At 42.9% G+C, this 19,930-nt stretch overlaps 1 protein-coding gene across 1 annotated transcript in view; it reads right to left on the reverse strand.

The window, feature by feature from the left end:
* Window positions 1–6,128: 6,128 nt before the first annotated feature.
* The window catches only part of LOC309695629 (uncharacterized protein), a 409,672-nt gene continuing 395,870 nt past the window's right edge, over window positions 6,129–19,930 (reverse strand). Inside the window, exons 2-4 of the mRNA XM_082516372.1 lie at window positions 10,621–10,744; window positions 7,649–7,984; window positions 6,129–7,410 (exon numbers count right to left, since the gene is read on the reverse strand). Of these exons, the coding sequence (XP_082372498.1) occupies window positions 7,277–7,410; window positions 7,649–7,984; window positions 10,621–10,735 (585 nt within the window). The 5' untranslated portion in view covers window positions 10,736–10,744 and the 3' untranslated portion in view covers window positions 6,129–7,276. The remainder of the gene's footprint in view (window positions 7,411–7,648; window positions 7,985–10,620; window positions 10,745–19,930) is intronic.

A 19,930-nucleotide genomic window follows, 5' to 3' on the forward strand; every position in this document is an offset into this window, starting at 1 on the left:
TGGAAGTTTTATTCCACACAAAGAAAAGTTTTTAAAAAAATAAAAACAGTTCTTTAGAAAGCAACAAGTTCAAATCTGTGGGTAAACTGCACTGTGCTCCAAGTAAGCACAGACCAACTTCCTGTTATCTCCCTTTGATGTTATGTCTATACAGACACGTCTTATATCTGCAGTGCCCATCACATATCTGAGTAAGAAATCTTGATGAATGTAGCTGAAATATGTGTGTGGGTTGCCATGACAACAGCAGAAGAGCGTCTGAGATCGTTATAGTTTTTCTATTTGTTTTCTTTATTTGGTACTCATGTTTATGTGTTATATACTTGTGCACTTTGTGAAAAGAAGTAAGTGGCTGAGATGGATGTCATATTGATAGCATCTTACCTGTTTCTAGTTTTCACGGTGCGCCGTGATTGTGAGAGGAATAAAAAGGAATTGTGGACGTGAAGCGTGGATTCTTTTGACCAGAGTAGATACACAAAGCAACAGGAAGTGAACTTGTTTCCATAAAACAGGTTGAACAGATGTGCAGAGACAACGCCCCACTCTGTTTGTGAATTTAGATCATCTTGGTCTGATTAATAAAAGGTCGTGACCTCCTGTACAAACACAAAATAGAAAAAAGGACAAGACTCTACAGGCCTCAGTGATCAGGGAAAATCTTGAAGTTCATGACACACTTAGAAAAAGACTGCAAGCTGCACTACATGAGAGAAATCTCCATTGGCAGGTAAGATAAAGAAACTATATATATATATATAAACTATTTTACATCTTTATAGTGAAAAAAAGAATATAAACAATACTTGTGTGTGCACGAATATGTTAAGAAGTATATTTGATTGTTTGTTCTACTTTTTAAAATTTGTTTATACAGTAAAACGGTTAATTTTCATTTGTTGCCTCAAGGCCACACTGTGCAGTTAGCTTAATTTTTTTCATGACGTCACCACGTTGCGGAGCGTCATTTACCTGGCAGTAAACACGGCGCCTAACGCTCAAAAGTTTGGTTGTACTTTACGAGAACAGATCACAACAGGGCATCTTGCAATACTTGCAAAGTAGATATTTCATTTAAGGAAGGAAACACTACATATACGCAAAAGCATTTGCTCACAAAACACGTGATGACCTTAAATTAACGTGTTTCTAATTCCGCTCCGGACTCGTGAATCTCAACCCAGCAGCAGCGGTAACGTTTGCACGTCCTCTCCCGTTAATGCGGCAGGTAAATAATCAACTAACAGTGCATATTATGTTAGCGCGATCTGCCTTATTACAAAACCTGCCATTACTGTGCATTTAGGTGACTGTTAGGTATTTTAGTACCATGGTAGCATTTACTGGATATTGTTTTATAGTGACATTATGCAGGAAAACTCTGTCATTCAATAAGGCCCCTTTTGTTTTAGTTATTTTTCTCTTTGACCCAAGAATTGATGTGTGAGAATCACAGGCTGGTACAAGGTTGAAATACCACAGAGATCACTCCCTCAGCTACATTAGTTCCTTAATCTTTTAGACGCCTGTTGAAGGCCAAATGGTTTGTTTCAGATTTCACTAATGAAAGAACTCTTCGTTTTGTGCCTTGAAAATATGTCGCTGAGATAATCACAATTGTAGCTGAACTAATAAACTACACAAAGGATGCTTCTTCACCCAAGGGCAGGAAGACGCTGCCTTATCTTGGTCTGTACTGGTTTAAACTGATAAATCTGCTGTCTCATGAATTTTACCCTCTATATAAACTGTTGTACTTGTGAATAAAGTTGAGTCACTTTGGGAAGACAATCTAAAGCAGTCTCTGTTTTCTTGTTCTCCCAAGCTGCTCCCGAGCTGCTCGTACTAACACGCTGAATGGCATGCTTGAATATTACTTGAGAATATATTTGACTGTGTTACAGACTAAGGGACATTCTCTGCTGATAGGTGAAGGTACATTCTCTGCTGATAGACGTCCACGCCTCGGAGGAAGCCGATCCACGGAGTAGGCCCTGGAAACAGTTTCCTTCAGTGACCATGATGAGAGAGACAGAGTCTGGCTCAGATGCTGGCAGTTCTCGCTGCAGTCTACCGGTAGCGTCCAGTGTTGGGGAGTAACGGAATACATGTACCGCCATTACGTATTTAAAATACAAAATATGAGTAACTGTATTCCGTTACAGTTACCGTTTATAAAGGTGGTATTTAGAATACAGTTACTTTGTTGAAATAAATGGATTACACTGCGGTACTTTCCTGTTTCATTTTGTCGCGGGTCAGGACTGTTTGGGTTTGTTTGACAGCTACGTTCTTTTGTTCCAGGCGGCAGCGTTACGGTTGCCATGGTTACAGGGCGACGCTCTCTCTCTCTCTGCGACTGTGTGTTTCCTGGGTGAGAGAGCGCCTTTTTGTTGTTGTTGTGCTAAGCTAACAAGCAGAATGCTACAAGCATAGCTCTAAAGAATGTAGCATCATGGCCAGTGTAGTCCGTGTTGCAGGGAGAATGGACTGCCATACACGTTATGTGTCTGTGAGCGCGAGGAGGGAGAGAGAAAAAGGGGAGTGGAAAGGTACGAGTTGTCATCGAGCAAAAACGGGAGCTGGAAGCATGTAAATATAATAATAACCACTTCAGCCAAGAAGAGTGCCTGACGAGCCCAGCTGTAAGTAAGCTATTAAGACTCGACTGTACACCGTGTTGGTGTTTTCCTCCGAAACAATAAGTTCCGTTGGAGCAGTCTTTCAACGCCTCTCTCTGTCTCTCACAAGCAAAGTTGACCCACACAACAAAGTAAAGCTATTTTTCGGCTACGAGCCGACAGGGACCCCGCCGTATTAGTCAGAGGTCCCTTTACTACAGTTCGGAGTCGCGGACCTTCAGTAATAGTAATAAATCACACAGCAATAGTACATTCACGTTGTTGTAAAAAGCATGATAATATATTAAGTAATCCAAAGAATTCAGAATACGTTACTGTCATTGAGTAATGTAACGGAATACGTTACAGAATACATTTTGGGGCATGTATTCTGTGTTCTGTAATGGAATACATTTTAAAAGTAACCTTCCCAACACTGGCAGCGTCTCTTTTCAGCATAGACGAATGTCACCGAGCAGCACCCATCGAAGAGCTGTGGATCTCTTAAGATCTCACTGTTGGGTTTGTAAGGCCATGATACTCCTAAATTTCTATCTTGTTCAAAGAGAAGATACAAAACAAAGTTCTAAGCTAATCGACCTTAGTGTTCTCCTTTTTTAAAAAGAATCGATAAAGAATCGAAAATTGAATCGAATCGTGAAAATCTTATCAATACCCACCCCTGGTTGTGGGGACACAAATCTGGTTACACAGTCACATTGTGAGGTCTAGCCTACTAAATCATTCAATGTTATTACAAGCTTTTTTTTTTGTAAAATAACAAAATATTAAAACAACTTAAATATTCTTTATAGTGCTGTTTTTCCTTTCTATAACATGTTAAACACAATATTGTGCTACACTCACTGGTGCAGAAAATGAGACTCACTGAGTCTTTTTTTCCTGTGGATGGATAATCTCAGGGAAATCATATAAAATGTTGATCTGATCTGCATGCACCTCTAAATGCCGACAATGACTTCAGCTGAACTTTGCTAAGGAAGACAACAGAAGCAATCAGAGACAAAGAGTCTGCAGTCAGTGATGCTGTACACAGTTTATCTTTGAGTTACCATGGTAATTCAAAGATGAACACACCATTATTCCCAGTTCAGTTTCAATGTATTCTTCTTTTTTTTTTTTTACTCGAGTGTTTTTTTATGATGTTTTTTTACAAAATAAACGAAGAGCTAAATTATGATGATTGTTCCAAACTAAGAAAATGAAACGATGGACAGAAAATTCAGCAGCAGCTACTAAATTACCAAAGTGTTTCCAGCAGCCCTCCTGTGTGGCTGCAGTTACAGCCACACAGTTGTACAATCAGGTTTTGTGTGCTTTATCCCTTTTTGTGTTTTTGTGGGCTGATCAGCCACTATTTAAGGTTCCCCTTTGTCTCTTAGTTAGGTCCGTTTGTTTGAGTTATCAGCATTGTTTGTTGTCAGCTTTGAGTAGAGTTCTGTTATTTTGACCTAGTGATGGCCAAATAAAGCTTCCTGAAGCACGAAGCTTGTGTTGAAAAAGGGATCATTACTAGAAGCTTTAAAACACAGCCCTCTCTGGTGACATCTGGTGGCCAAAAATATGAAGAGCAGCTTGAATCTACAACAAAAACACCAAAACAAAAACGAACTGCTTCACTATGACTCTTCAGAGTGGAGTTCTGTTTGATATTGGGCCACCATTGTGTTGCTTTGAACATGTATTTTTGGGGTGTGTGTGTTTTTGGGTGTGCTCTTTCTTAACTTCTTGATTTCGGTAAATACAATCATTGAAAAATACAGATAATAATGTACAACACATGGAGCATGCTTCTGCTCTGAGGTCCCGCCTCCAGGTATTTATGCAATTAATTACTGGACAGGTATGTTTATAAATAATGTATATTAGGCCAATTTTCTTATACATATTTTTGACCTGGAGTAGAATTGATTGTAAACTTTAAAGGGAAAATGCTTCTGAACTTGCAAAGTAAAAACACGATGCATTTAAGGTAAGCCTGTTTCATTTCTTTTAAGAAGAGGATTGGCCGACTCTGTTTCTTTTCATGGAGATAATTTCTCCAGCTTTAAAGAAAATCCTCTCACATGGGACAGAAGAGGCTGGAGTGCACAGAAATGCAAGGTGGTAGAAGTGCAGTTATACAGTTGTTCTGGGTCCCACAGACTATCAGCTAAAAAGAATATACAAATTAAATTGCTGCACATTTTGTAGAATAACATTTTAAGATTATTTTAAAAATACACATGTTTTTATTATGTTATTGTTTTGTCAAGTGGAAGTGTTTCTAATGTGAAAAGTAGATTTTTAACACTTTAAGTTTTTCATGTTTTTAGATAAAATAAACACAAAACAAAAGTAAACAACAAGAACTGAACTGAAACACTGACCAACATCAACTCAAAATACTCCCACATGACAGAACCTCCTCTCTTCCTCGCTGGCTCCATATCTCTCAGTAGAATGATCAGTGGTTTGCTATCTCTCACCATCAAAACACTCCAGAAATCCCACAAATGGTTCACTTCCCTAAAAACCACTGAATCAGTTACGTTCTAAACGAAGCCTCAGAAGTCACTGGTCACGTGACTCTGGCCAAACAAATGCAATGTCTGTTCTCTACGCCATGTCAGATCATTATTGTAATGGAGGGAGGTGGGAATGGTAGAATTTGGCACCTCTGGCTCCAACTCACCTCTTTCCTTAAGCAGACTTTTTTTAATGTGTGCGAGACATGAATGATGGGCTCTGGTCAGTCAGTGTGTTTCAGGCTGACAACTTGGAAGATGACCTGAAACAGCGCCTGCACCAGACTATTTGCTGAAATGGTGCATACGGGCACTGCTTCAAGATACGTGTGCATTCCAGTGAAACGGCCCGATGGGGTCCATCCCAACATGTTCAAACCTCCATTTTTTTGTAGGGGTGCAAAAGCGCTTTTAGAAAGACACTCCGGGCAGGACGCACGCCAACAGTGTGCATCCGCTCGATTGCCCGGTCAATAAATCAGGCCTTTACTCACTCCAGAGTTTTATTATATCCCGTATGCCTTTCCAAGGGGTTATCATGAGGAAAATCGTTGTCCGGCAGCTTTTAGGCACCAAGAATTGTGTGTGCTACTCTTCTGTGCACGTGTCACAACTCAGTTGATGAAGCCTATCTTTCATTAATACAAATTTGCATTTGCAGCACTATGGGATATTTATAAATGTCTCCCTGCACACATCTGACCTCCACCCACTCTGCCTCGAGAACTGCACCCAGCCCAACCAGGTTTTTGTGGAGCAGAGTCCGCTTGCTGCCCAAATCCACCATGGCCTGGTGTATAATATGTCAGCAGGACAAATGTGAAGAAACACATCAGAAGGGAAGAGAGGAGGAGCAAAGTGTGACCAAGAGGAACCATCAAATGTTCCCTTTATTTAGGTGTGCACAAGACATGTCTATGGTCATCAAACAGTCAGCAAACACTAGAATCAGTCAAAGGAATTAAAGGAAAGAAGGAAAACGGTTGGATTCTGGAATTTCTTTCACTCATTTGCAGTCGGGCTGTGAGAAGTAGAGGTGCTGAGGCTGCAGCAGCACCCCTGGTGGCTGTTAGAGGCTGTGCATGAACTCAAACCTGCACTTCCTCTGTCATCCACCAGTGGGATCTGCAGCTCCTCAGCAGCCATACTTCCTCTGACCTGGTGACCTTTCAGTGTAAAGATGGCTGCAGTGTGAACAAAGCAGCATGCAGGCCAGAAAGACTGAGGGCTGGTGGGATTTAAACAAATGAGGAACAGCTGGAGAAATTTAAGTGTCAGAATTTTGTATTTAGGAACTTGACAAACTCATTTAGATGAACGGATTATACAGAATCAGGACATTTCAGCAACTCTACATCTAATTTTACAGAACATGTTGATCTCAGTTAGTTTGAAGTGGAGACTTTTCCATATAAACATTACACTGAGAGAAAAACACCTTTATTTTATTTTATGCATCATTGTAGACTTTGTTGTTTCTGCTTACAGGAACAGACTCAGATGTCAGGTTGATCTCTCAGTCTGCTGCAGACAGACTGAAGGCTGAAGTGGAGAAAGCAGCATGATGCCGTGACAGAGAAGTCTGCACCTCTAAGGTAAAATAAACTGAACTGTCTGAGGAGGAAGCCAGAAAACGCAGAGCTTTCTGCAATCTTTGCACTGGAGTGATGACTGATATCTTTGCTGCAGCGAACATCATCCTCACTGTGGCTCAGAGTAAGAAGGAAACAACTGGAGAACAAACAACCTGATGTGCAATTGACAAGATAAGATAATGCTGGATGTATTTGAAATTAAAGAAAAAAAACCTCAGAATCTTTTAATTTAATATCTTATTGAAATGTCCTGACTTTATCTCTGCCTTACAGTTGTTGACCATTGACCTTAAATAAATTATTATAAATAATAACAATAACAGCCAGTTTAAATTTGTGTGTTTAAAGGTTCGTCTTAATGGTTCCTAAACCAACTCTGGACGTGTTTGATGTCTGTCTGCTGGATGATCAGATCATCTGTCTGTACCTGAATGTTCACTGACAACACTGAGAGTCTGAACAGCAGCAGGAGACTCAGAGTTCATGTGGAAAAAAACTAATTTGAAACAGGCTGCAGGTCAACAGGAGGCTGTTATGAATCCTGACTCTGTTGTGGTTTATGTTTATTGTAGATCAGAAAACCAACAACAGCAGCAACAAGAAGAACAGCAGAAACTGACAGACCAACTTTCAGTCCAACAGATCCATCCTCTGTGTGTGTCGGACCTGCAGGTGAGAAACAGGTGTGAGGTGTCAGCTGTCAGGTAGGTGATGAGTGAAGAACAGAACAGAATCCATTTCCTCTTCAAACTGCTGTCAGACATTATCTACTGCACTCTGATCACATCACTCAGACCAGCTGCTTTCTACAAAGTCTCATCAACAACATCTTTAGAAACAAACATCAACAACCAGGAAGCAGCTTCACCTCTGATCACACACACACTCAACTCTACTCACTCACCTGGAGGAACGACAACCAGGTCGGTGCTGTTGATTAGAGTCATAGGTCCTCCCACTTCCTGGACAACACGACACTCGTATGTTCCAGTGTCATTAGTCGTCACATCCTTCAGAATCAAAGACACGTCTCCATCCTTCATCTGTCTGTCCTGCAGATCCACCCGGTTCTTAAATGATGGATGCTGTTCGTCTGAGTGAACGTGCCCATCCCGGTACAAAAACACATATTCATCTCCCAGGTCAGCTCTGTTCCACTCTGCAGCTCTGATGTTGTTGTTCGGAGATCGACATGTCAGAGTGACGTTATGTCCCGACTCAGCTGTGATGGTGTTCTGGACTGAAAGAGGAAACAACACAGAACAGAGAGGTTAAAGGTCAAGGTACAACTGTTTGACCAAAACACCTATTGAGTGGACTCTACCAAGTATCCAACATCATGGGGAATTATTCATAAATGACAGGAGTAATCTTTTTCTTTAACGTCTCAAACTCTACAAGCCTCATCAGCACAATATAGGTTGAAGTTCAGTACAATTAGAAAAAGGCTGAAAAATGCAAAGTTGGATCTGAACAGACAACAGGGGCGGAGACTGTCAGCCAGATCCCTAGCTACTGAATTCACTTACATCCAAGACAACTGGGCGTTCGTGGGCCAAGAGTTGGGAGTTTGCCTTGTAATCAGAAGGTTGCCGGTTCGAGCCCCGGCTTGGACAGTCGTTGTGTCCTTGGGCAAGACACTTCACTCTGTGGTGGTTAGAGGGCCCGGTGGTGCCAGTGTCCGGCAGCCTTGCCTCTGTCAGTGCGCCCCAATGTAGCTTGCCATGACCAGTGTGTGAATGTGGGGATGACTCGGTGTGTGAAGCGCTTTTGGGTCCTTAGGGACTGGTAAACTATACAAATAAAGGCCACAGTGTTGTTGATCCTCCAGGTGAGTGAGTAGAGTTGAGTGTGTGTGTGATCAGAGGTGAAGCTGCTTCCTGGTTGTTGAAGTGTGTTTGTGGGTGTGTGACAGCAAATGGAAAAAAAAAAAAACAACGCGCCTGGTATACTACTGATTATTATGGGACTCTTTTCTAAAAACCAACATAATGTGTGAGAGAAAGCAGCCTCTCATTATAAGACACTGTGAGTCTCTGCATGCTGCCTTTATGGAGCTACAGCTGTTTGTATACACTGAACTAAAAGCTTTGTAGCTGCATACTGACTCCTGACACTACAATATTTCTAATTGCAGCAACCACATTTTTCACTGTTCACTCTTTTATAGCTCTTAGATAGCTTTTCCCACAATCCATCAGACTCTTGTGTGTATATATTCTTTTGTTGTCTTACTATTGTGTCTCCCCCCACCCAAAACCACCACACACACCCAAACAAACCATTTACTAATTGACTGTATAACCCTCCACATAGCACTGCCTTTGTAATGCAGATGCTGCTCTATGAACAATCCTACTCACATGTCTAGCTCATGTTTACAAGCTGCTACGTTTTCTGGTCACTTTCAATCATTCAACCTGTAAACTGCAAATTTATTGATCCTTTTACCTTAGTCTTAATGGCATATAAATTCTCTTCTTATATTTATTGTTGTTTTTTGCACTCAATGGATCTCTATACACACTGTACTGTATATTGCAAAAGTGAAATTTTTGTCTATATACTATATACGATTTCTATTTATTCATTTATTCTTTAATTTATTGTATATTTATATTCTTTTTTTTTTGTCTTAATAGTGTGTCTTTTTCCTTACACTGAACAGGTTTGCATACAATTTTCGTTTTTCTTAAAGCTCAATGACAATAAAGAGTCTGATTCTGAAAAATTTGACAAACTGAATCAATATGAAATCCTTTGGTTAAATTATTAATAATATTTCTCAGAGTAATACTCAGTTTAGTGTCTAACAGTTAAATCTCACCTGCAGAAACAAACATGAAAGTGGAGCAGAGTGACACAGTTACAGTAGACATGTCTCCCCACTTTTGCCAAATGCCCACACAGGCCACATGACATCTCCTGAACACAGCAATTCCCTCCAGGTTGCTGCAGGCTCCAGGTCAAAAAGGGTTGCACTGTCAACCAGCAGCCTCATCAGGCAGTCCCGGTTGTCTGACCAGAGCCGGGACTGTGGCAGCCAGAGGTGGGGGCGTGCCACCCAAAATGAGGCTAAGAAGGAGCTATGGCTTGCTCCTTCATGAGCGAGGCTAGGCGGTTTGGAAGTAGGAACATGAGGAGTGGAGAGGGCACGTGTAGAGCCAAAACATCGAGCACGGGCCTACTCCACTCTGTGTAACAGTATACGTGATAAGCAGGGGTTTCACTGCCTAATAAAGCAAGTTGAGAGCCCAAGCAGAGCAGACATTGATCACTCCAATCCTCTAAAGGTATGGAAATGCCACACTAAACAATTTTGAGATGTAGGGGCTGCCATACTGCATGATCAAAACAAAGGGGCGCAGTGACCTACACCTGTTTTCACACCTTGGCTCATGTGATTGTGTAGAGGAACATTAGGGGGTCCTTTGTCCCTCTTGGGTGGGGATATTCCTACAGGGCTTAAATCTGGGACTCTCCACCATTTGACCCTTAGAACTGAAGAAGTTTCTTGGGTGAGAGGTGAAAGATCTTCAAGCAATTGAAAGAAGTTCAGATGCTTTTCTTTCAAAGCTCCTTAGACTACGATGCCTGAACGATGCCCAGAAGTAGCAGAACGACAGTCTTGACATGAAAGAGAAGTTGCATTAAAGTGATGTTTGATATGTTGGATCAATAAAATGTGAATTTCTTTAGAAATTATTTCATGGTTCAGGATTTACGGGGTTAGCATCCACTAGAAAGGAAATGACATTTGAAATTAAGTCTCACTCATTTTTGTGGGTGGATGTTAACTGAATTGTAACCATGGCAACTGAAACTTTTTACCTAAAAGACTGAAAACGATGTTAGAAAAAGACAGCAAACACTTACTGTTGTTCTCAAGAGATCTTGTTAATCGTCCAAAACTCTTCTGATCATCAAAATGGAAAACAAAGATTGATATAAAGATGAATATAAAAAACAATGTGAGGTTGGTATAATCCATCTGCTTTCTCTGTAGGTCAAAAGGAACCTACTGAAGGCTTATTCAAAACAAGCAATTAAAAAACTAGTAAATTAAAATACTGCGTGGGTGAACTCGACTGTGTACAACCAGCTGAACTAACCTGACTCTTGTTTCGTTTGACATCCTATTTTATAGACGCATCTCAGACATGTCTGCTTAGCAAAACCACTCAACCCACAGTCGACGACTGCAAAGTGACAGACGTATTACAATAACAGGAAATGAACCTGTAGAGACCACCATCCACTCTGTCTGTCAGTTAATTGAAATAAACTTGTTCTAATGAATAAAGTCAAAGGTCATTACCTCCTGCACAGCTGTTCTGAAGAACTTTGTCCACCTTTGATTGTCTTTAAGTTGTGTTGGAGCCACAGAGAGCAGATCTTTGTTCTTTATGCCAGCGGTCCCCAACTTTTTTTGTGCCACGGACCGGTTTATGCCCAACATTATTTTCACGGACCGGCCTTTAAGGTGTTGCGGATAAATACAACAGAATAAAACTAGTACTGGTACCAAAAAAAAAGAAGATTTATTCATAACACACGTGAAAAGACCCAGGAAAACCGAGTTAACACTAAAAACGATAACAAAATAACGCTGAACACCGATAAAAACCCTGAAAACCATACATTTCACACCTGAGCCTCAACTCTCACGGCCCGGTACCAAACGACTCAAGGACCGGTTGGGGGTTGGGGTTGGGGACCGCTGCTTCATGGAGAACCAGTGAAGCTGTTTGGACTTTCCTATGAAACATCAGTGCAGGAGTCTCTCAGTACATCTGTTTACAGTGAGGACAAAGAAGCAGCAGAAACACACACAGAGAGGAAACATGTAGAGACAGGCAGCAGCAAATAGTCCGCAGGGAGAGAGGGCATGCATCAGCTGCAGCACTTCCTGGAAATCACATGATTGTAATCACTAAACAGCTAAAAGAGGTCATTAACACTTAATGTTGTTCTGAAGGGTCTCTGAGACCCTCAAACACTCTTCTGATCATCAGGATGGAAAAACAGTTTTGGAAGTTTTATTCCACACAAAGAAAAGTTTTTAAAAAAATAAAAACAGTTCTTTAGAAAGCAACAAGTTCAAATCTGTGGGTAAACTGCACTGTGCCCCAAGTAAGCACAGACCAACTTCCTGTTATCTCCCTTTGACGTTATGTCTATACAGACACGTCTTATATCTGCAGTGCCCATCACATGTCTGAGTAAGAAATCTTGATGAATGTAGCTGAAATATGTGTGTGGGTTGCCATGACAACAGCAGAAGAGCATCTGAGATCGTAATAGTTTTTCTATTTGTTTTCTTTATTTGGTACTCATGTTTATGTGTTATATACTTGTGCACTTTGTGAAAAGAAGTAAGTGGCTGGGATGGATGTCATATTGATAGCATCTTACCTGTTTCTAGTTTTCACGGTGCGCCGTGATTGTGAGAGGAATAAAAAGGAATTGTGGACGTGAAGCGTGGATTCTTTTGACCAGAGTAGATACACAAAGCAACAGGAAGTGAACTTGTTTCCATAAAACAGGTTGAACACATGTGCAGAGACAACGCCCCACTCTGTTTGTGAATTTAGATCATCTTGGTCTGATTAATAAAAGGTCGTGACCTCCTGTACAAACACAAAACAGAAAAAAGGACAAGACTCTACAGGCCTCAGTGATCAGGGAAAAGATGAAGGGAGATGTGTAAAAATAACTCAGTTGTTTGGTGGCTATTGCGGAGCTTCCACAGATTCAGTAACATTAGCAAGTGGTGGAGGCCAGCAGATGCAACACGCTGTCAGGTGGATGACAGAAAGGCAGGAGGAGCAGAGACTATTTTGAAAAGGGTCTTGTGTTCTGTGTTCATGTGGTTAGTTTTATTCTTTCCTGTGCATCGTTATGTTTATCCTAATCAGCGGATTCCTCATGTGTCTCCACTTCCCCTGATCGCCTCATATTTAGGTCCCCTGTTTTCTAAATGTCTTTGTCAAGTCGTCTGTTATCCCCACCATTGTCTTAGTCATTGCTATAGTCACAGTCCTAGAGCTTCATAGTGTTTGTTTCGTAGTGTTTTTTAGTTTGCTTAGGGTTACATGTTTAACTCCTGCCATCATCCAAATAAAGGATTGCTTTTGTTTAAACCTGCAACTCTTCGTCCACATCTACTTTTGGGTCCTGTTTCAAAAACACACCGGCGCACCCCGCCGTGACAGATTGTCCCGTATTTCAGCTACAATGAAAAAGACACAAAGCTGGAGTTATTCTGTGTTTACGCTGCACAGCTGCCTCTTCTTCTCTCATTTGCCCTGCCATGCTGTTTATTGATGTGGTAAATGAATGGTTTATGAAAATATATCTAAATCTGTCATCAGTAATCAGTAATGGTCATGTCTCACCTCTAGTCTTCTCTGTCTTAATTTCAGGTTTTCACCATGTGTTGTAGATAGTTCAGGAGGTTAACTTGACCAAGCAGTCTACTTTCAGGTACTGTTTAGAATACCAGGATAGGGAGGATGGTGTAGGTTTAAGTTTATTAGACTGATGCATATGTACCAACAAGACTGTACATCACTGTGACAACAGCGTTTGTTTTCATTCAAAGGCTTTATGGTTTTTCCTATAATACCTGGTGGGCCGGTCTCTAGTCAAAATGCCCGGGCCAGTACAGCCCTGTGTGTGTGGACGGGTATTACTTATTGTCCTGGGTAGGGATGGGTATCAAAACCTGGTTCTTGTTGAGAACCGGTTCCCACTGTTTCAATTCTTTGGAATTGTTTGCCTTTTTTGCAATCTATTCCCTTATCAACTCCAGTCTACCTGAATGACGTCACCACGTTGCGGAGCGTCATTTACCTGGCAGGAAACTTGGCGCCTAAGCGGCTCAAAGGCTCAAAAGTTTGGTTATACTTTACGAGAACAGATCACAACAGGGCAACTTGCAATACTTGCAAAGTAGATATTTCATTTAAGGGAGGAAACACTACGAATATGCAAAAGCATTTGCTCACAAAACACGCGATAACCTTAAATGAATGTCGTGTTTTTAATTCCGCTCCGGCCTCGTGAATCTCAACCCAGCAGCAGCGGTAACGTTTGCACGCCCTCTCCCGTTAATGCGGCAGGTAAATAGTCAACTAACAGTGCATATTATGTTAGCGCGATCTGCGTTATTACAAAACCTGCCATTACTGTGCATTTAGGTGACCATGATGAGAGAGACAGAGTCTGGCTCAGATGCTGGCAGTTCTCGCTGCAGTCTACCGGTAGCGTCTCTTTTCAGAATAGATGAATGTCACCGAGCAGTGACTAAGTTCGTAGTAATAGGCTTGCACCCCTTTGCACAGCAGATGCCCCCGATTTGCGGTAAGTGAATGTGTTCAATTGTAGGCAGGGACATTACTGGGTATTCTTGTATAATGCTACTGAATAATTTATGTTATTATTTTACTTTTTTTTTTCCTGGGGACCCCGTGACACCCCATCGAAGAGCTGTGGATCTCTTAAGATCTTAAGATGTTAGGTTTGCAAGGCCATGTTACTCCTAAATTACATTACATTACAAGTAACGCGTTACTGCCCATCTCTGTTTATGTCACAAAGGCACATTTGCAATGTAAACACTGTCACTAAGTAGAAAACCAGCAGAGTGATACACCTCCTGTTGTCAGGCCTGCAGGTTTATCCCTGTGCTGTTCTGTCTTTTGGTGGAAAAACATGTTTTTTACTGGCACACATCATTTGTGGGGCATCTTATTGTGACACCTGATTGTTCTCTTATTTTAGTTTTAGTAATATTTTTAAATGGTTGTACAAAATGACTTCTCTGCTAATCACAGTTTGGCCATAACGAACACCCTGTTCGAACATAAGAGTGTCCATAAGTGCACGTGGCACCAGGGTGCTCTAGGCCGTAGGTCGATGATCGATTTTGTAATCGTATCACCAGACCTGCGACCATATGTTCTGGACACTCGGGTAAAGAGAGGGGCTGAGCTGTCAACTGATCACCACCTCGTGGTGAGTTGGATCAGGTGGCGGGGGAGGACGCTGGACAAACCTGGTGCACCTAAACACGTAGTGAGGGTGTGCTGGGAACGTCTAGCAGAGGCCCCAGTCCGCGAGATCTTCAACGCACACCTCTGGCAGAGCTTCAACAGCATTCCGAGGGAGACTGGGGACATTGAGTCCGAATGGACCATGTTCAGCGTCTCCATTGCCGAAGCTGCTGCATTGAGCTGCGGCCGCAAGGTGGTTGGTGCCTGCCGTGGTGGTAATCCCCGAACCAAATGGTGGACACCAGAGGTGAAGGGAGCCACCAGGCTGAAGAAGGAGTCCTATCGGGCTTGGTTAGCCTGTGGGACTCCGGAGGCAGCCAACAGGTATCGACAGGCCAAGTGGAATGCAGCTCGGGCAGTGGCTGAAGTAAAAACTCGGGTGTGGGAGGAGTTCGGAGAGGCCATGGAAAAAGACTTTCGGACTGCCTCGAAGAGATTCTGGCAAACCATCAGGCGTCTCAGGAGGGGAAAGCGGTGCTCTACCTGAACTGTGTATAGTGCTGGCGGAGTGCTGCTGACGTCGACTGAGAAAATGGCCAGGCGGTGGAAGGAATACTTCGAGGACCTCCTTAATCCCACTGACACATCTTCCGAGGAGGAAGCAGAGTCTGGGGATGAGGGGAATGACCCGCCAATTTCCGGGGGCGAGGTCACTGAGGCAGTTAAACAACTCCTTGGTGGCAGAGCCCCTGGTGTTGACGAGGTCCGCCCCGAGTTCCTGAAGGCTCTGGACGTTGTAGGGCTGTCCTGGTTGACACGCCTCTGCAATGTTGCGTGGAGATCAGGGGCAGTACCTGTGGACTGGCAGACCGGGGTTGTGGTCCCCATCTTTAAGAAGGGGGACCGGAGGGTGTGTTCCAACTACAGGGGGATCACACTCCTCAGCCTCCCTGGGAAAGTCTATGCCAGGGTGCTGGAAAGGAGAGTTCGTCCGCTAGTCGAACCTCGGATACAGGAGGAACAATGCGGTTTTCGTCCTGGTCGCGGAACACTGGACCAGCTCTTTATCCTCTCGAGGATACTTGAGGGTGCATGGGAGTTTGCCCAACCAGTCTACATGTGTTTTGTGGACTTGGAGAAGGCATTCGACCGTGTCCCTCGAGGTGTCCTGTGGGAGGTGTTGCGGGAGTATGGGGTGTCTGGCCCATTGCTATGGGCCATTCGATCCCTATACAACCGTTGCAAGAGCTTGGTTCACATTGCCGGCAATAAGTCGGTCTCGTTCCCGGTGGATGATGGGCTCTGCCAGGGCTGCCCTTTGTCTCCGGTTCTGTTCATAATTTTTATGGACAGGATTTCTAGGCACAGCCAAGTGGCGGAGGGCTTTCGCTTTGGTGGCCTCAGAATCTCATCTCTGATTTTTGCAGATGATGTGGTTCTGTTGGCTTCATCGGGTGAGGGCCTCCAGCTCGCACTGGAACGGTTCGCAGCCGAGTGTGAAGCAGCGGGAATGAGGATCAGCACCTCCAAATCTGAGGCCATGGTTCTCAGCGGGAAAAGGGTGGAGTGCCCACTCCGGTTCGGGGATGAGTTCCTGCCCCAAGTGGAGGAGTTCAAGTATCTCGGGGTCTTGTTCGCGAGTGATGGGAGAAGGGAGCCGGAGATCGACAGACGGATTGGGGCTGCAGCTGCAGTAATGCGGACGCTGCACCGGTCTGTCGTGGTGAAGAGGGAGCTGAGTGTAAAAGCGAAGCTCTCAATTTACCGGTCGATCTACGTCCCTACCCTCACCTATGGCCACGAGCTGTGGCTAGTGACCGAAAGAACGAGATCGCGGATACAAGCGGCAGAAATGAGCTTCCTCCGAAGGGTGGCTGGCCTCTCCCTTAGAGATAGGGTGAGAAGTTCGGCCATCCGGGAGGGGCTCAGAGTAGAGCAGCTGCTGCTCCACATCGAAAGGAGCCAGCTGAGGTGGTTTGGGCATCTGACAAGGATGCCCCCCTTGTCAGATGCTACAATGTAGCTTGCCATCACCTGTGTGTGACTGGGTGGATGACTGAATGTAGTGTAAAGCGCTTTGGGGTCGATAGGGACTAAGTAAGGCCCTATACAAATACAGGCCATTTACCATTTTAAGTTGTGTTGGAGCCACAGAGAGCAAATCTTTGTTCTTCATGGAGAACCAGTGAGGCTGTTTGGACTTTCCTATGAAACTTCAGTGCAGGAGTCTCTCAGTACATCTGTTTACAGTGAGGGAGAAAAAAGCAGCAGAAACACACACACTTTCATCTGAATGAAAAAAAACCAAACAAAATTATAATGTATTTAAAAATAAACCTAATATACACCCCCTTGGCTAGCCCAACTGCAGAAACACACTGGTGATCCACAGCTAGACAAAGGGCCTCCTCCGAGTGGTGTAAAACAAAAACAAAATATACATTAAAATAAATGAATCCTTCAATCTAGAGCATGTATCCAAGTCCTCTAATTGGATGATTCAGTCCATTAATGCCTTCTATATCTGGCATGTACGGCGCCACTGTGCTCTAGAATGTTAACTTCTAGGAAGCTGGCAGCAGAAAGTATTACATATATTACTTATATTACAAAATTTTTTGTAAAATGACAAAAAAAAACCCCGCAAAACAACTTAAAAATTCTTTATAATGCTGTTTTTCTGTAACATGTTAAACACAACATTGTGCCACAATCACTGATGGATGAAATATGACTCACTGACTCCTTTTTAGGTTTATTCAACACAAGCATTTTTAAATGTGAACAATTAAAATAATGTAGCAAGTTAATCTGTAGGTGAACGGATCTCAGATGAACAAAGCTGATTCAAATTACTCCTGTTTCACTTTGACATCCTGTTTTTACAGATGCATCTTAGATATCTGTAAACCATTTAACCCACAGTCAGCCTCATTTGCAATGTATTACTGTAACAGGAAATGACCTTGTTTCAAAGAAAACAGGTCGGTGTATACAGACAACCCTCCACAGTGTCTGTCAGTGAAATAAAATGAACTTGGTCTAATGAGTAAAGGTCATGACCTCCTGTGCAGCTGTTCTGGAGAACTTCGTCCAACTCTGATTGTCTTTAAGTTGTGTTGGAGCCACAGAGAGCAAATCTTTGTTCTTCATGGAGAACCAGTGAGGCTGTTTACAGTGAGGGACAAAGAAGCAGCAGAAACAGACGAGCAGTAACCGTTTATAATGGAGGTGATTTTCTTTAATATGTTGTATCAGCTAAGGTCTGACAGTTTTTCTTGAATCTGTTTAATATGTGTTTTCACAGATGAAAGCATCCAACAGTAAAACAGGCTCAGTGTCTCTCCAGAATTTGCTGTGTAGCAGGGTTTTTCATTTTCTCTTGACTGGATTGTTCAGCCTGAATTGCTGTGTGTTGCTGACCTACAGCAGACAAGAGCTTCTGGAAATTACTCCAGTAGTTTTGTCGCCGATCTCGACTCATCCCAGAGATCTCCAGAACACCAGAGGCTGCCCACTATTCCCGGCCGGGCGGATGTGCATGCAGGTGGTGCCAAGAATGTAAACAAAGGTTGGGTTGGTGTAGAGGGCTCTGGGCTAAGCTAAAGCTAACACCACCTTGCTCCCTTTGTTCAACATTTTCCTCGCCAGTGTCCATTCTCTGACAAACAAAATGGATGAGATATAGAGCTCCCTCACCAACAACAGACAGATTATGGACTCAAATGGCATGTTTTTCATCGAAACATGGTTTAACAACAGTTGCCCGGCTGCTATTGAGTTAGTAGGACACCAGATACTGAGCTGACAGGCTAGCAGATGACTCTGGCAAGACCAGAGGTTGTTGTACCATATCACCCTATTAGAGCACTTCGCTCTCGCTCTGCAGGCTTACTTGTTGTTCCTAGAGTATTTAAAAGTAGAATGGGAGGCAGAGCCTTCAGTTTTCAGGCCCCTCTTCTGTGGAACCAGCTTCCAGTTTGGATTCAGGAGACAGACACTATCTCTACTTTTAAGATTAGGCTTAAAACTTTCCTTTTTGCTAAAGCATATAGTTAGGGCTGGACCAGGTGACCCTGAATCCTCCCTTAGTTATGCTGCAATAGACGCAGGCTGCCGGGGGATTCCCATGATGCATTGAGTTTTTCCTTTCCAGTCACCTTTCTCACTCACTATGTATTAACAGACCTCTCTGCACTGAATCATATCTGTTATTAACCTCTGTCTCTCTTCCACAGCATGTCTTTATCCTGTTTTCCTTCTCTCATCCCAACCGGTCGCAGCAGATTGCCCCGCCCCTCCCTGAGCCTGGTTCTGCTGGAGGTTTCTTCCTGTTAAAAGGGAGTTTTGGGGATATTTTGCGGGATATTTTGGCTTCACTTTTGCACAATGGTAGGAGGCGGTGTCGCGTCGTCCATCTTTTCTACAATCAATGGTCTTGACGGCTCCCTCTGTTATTTTCCCCTCAGGAGGAGCGTGGAACATCGGAGGGCAGCAGGCACGTGGTGTGTGTAGAACACACGAGAGTGGAGAACACGGAGCACGGACTTTTTGAGAAGGCACAACACGGGAGTCTGGAGAAAACAGGGGGCTTTATTGTTGTTTGGTTCCACTGTAAATAAACGCACTGTTCGCACACAGAGCACCGCGCCTGGGTCCTTCCCTAAACCCCCACGGTCTGCCAGCCAGACCGTGACACAAACATCCTTTTAATACAGTGAGTACTTTTGACTTCCTTAAATTTCTGAAACTAAAACCACAGTGGTCTTGCTGATTCTAGTTAACTAACCTCATTTTTTTCCTGTTTCGGCTAAGAACCGTCTTCTTCTCGTGAGAATGTGCTCTGTGGTAAAATGTGTCAGCGTACACTGAAAGCAGATGGCAGCTTTGTGGGTTTGGGTGTTTCCGTTTCAAACAAACTTTTGTATGAAGGCTTTTGTTTCTCATCAGAGATGTTAAGAATACGAAGTGTGGGAACCTGCTGTTTTTTTTATAAAATCTTATATATAAGAAGAAAAGTAAAAGTATTTTGATGTTGCTGTAGTATAATATTGTAGTTGTTTTAAAATTTAAAGTAAAATGTTATGGTCAACAAAGAATAATCCAGCCGTAATCTACTCAACAGAGAAATTGAAGATGTCAGTTATGAGCAAATTGTCATCAGCTGCTTGTCAATTTTGAATAGAGTA

Source organism: Aulonocara stuartgranti (genome assembly GCF_965226115.1).
Source record: "Aulonocara stuartgranti genome assembly, chromosome: 3".
Lineage (NCBI taxonomy): Eukaryota > Metazoa > Chordata > Actinopteri > Cichliformes > Cichlidae > Aulonocara > Aulonocara stuartgranti.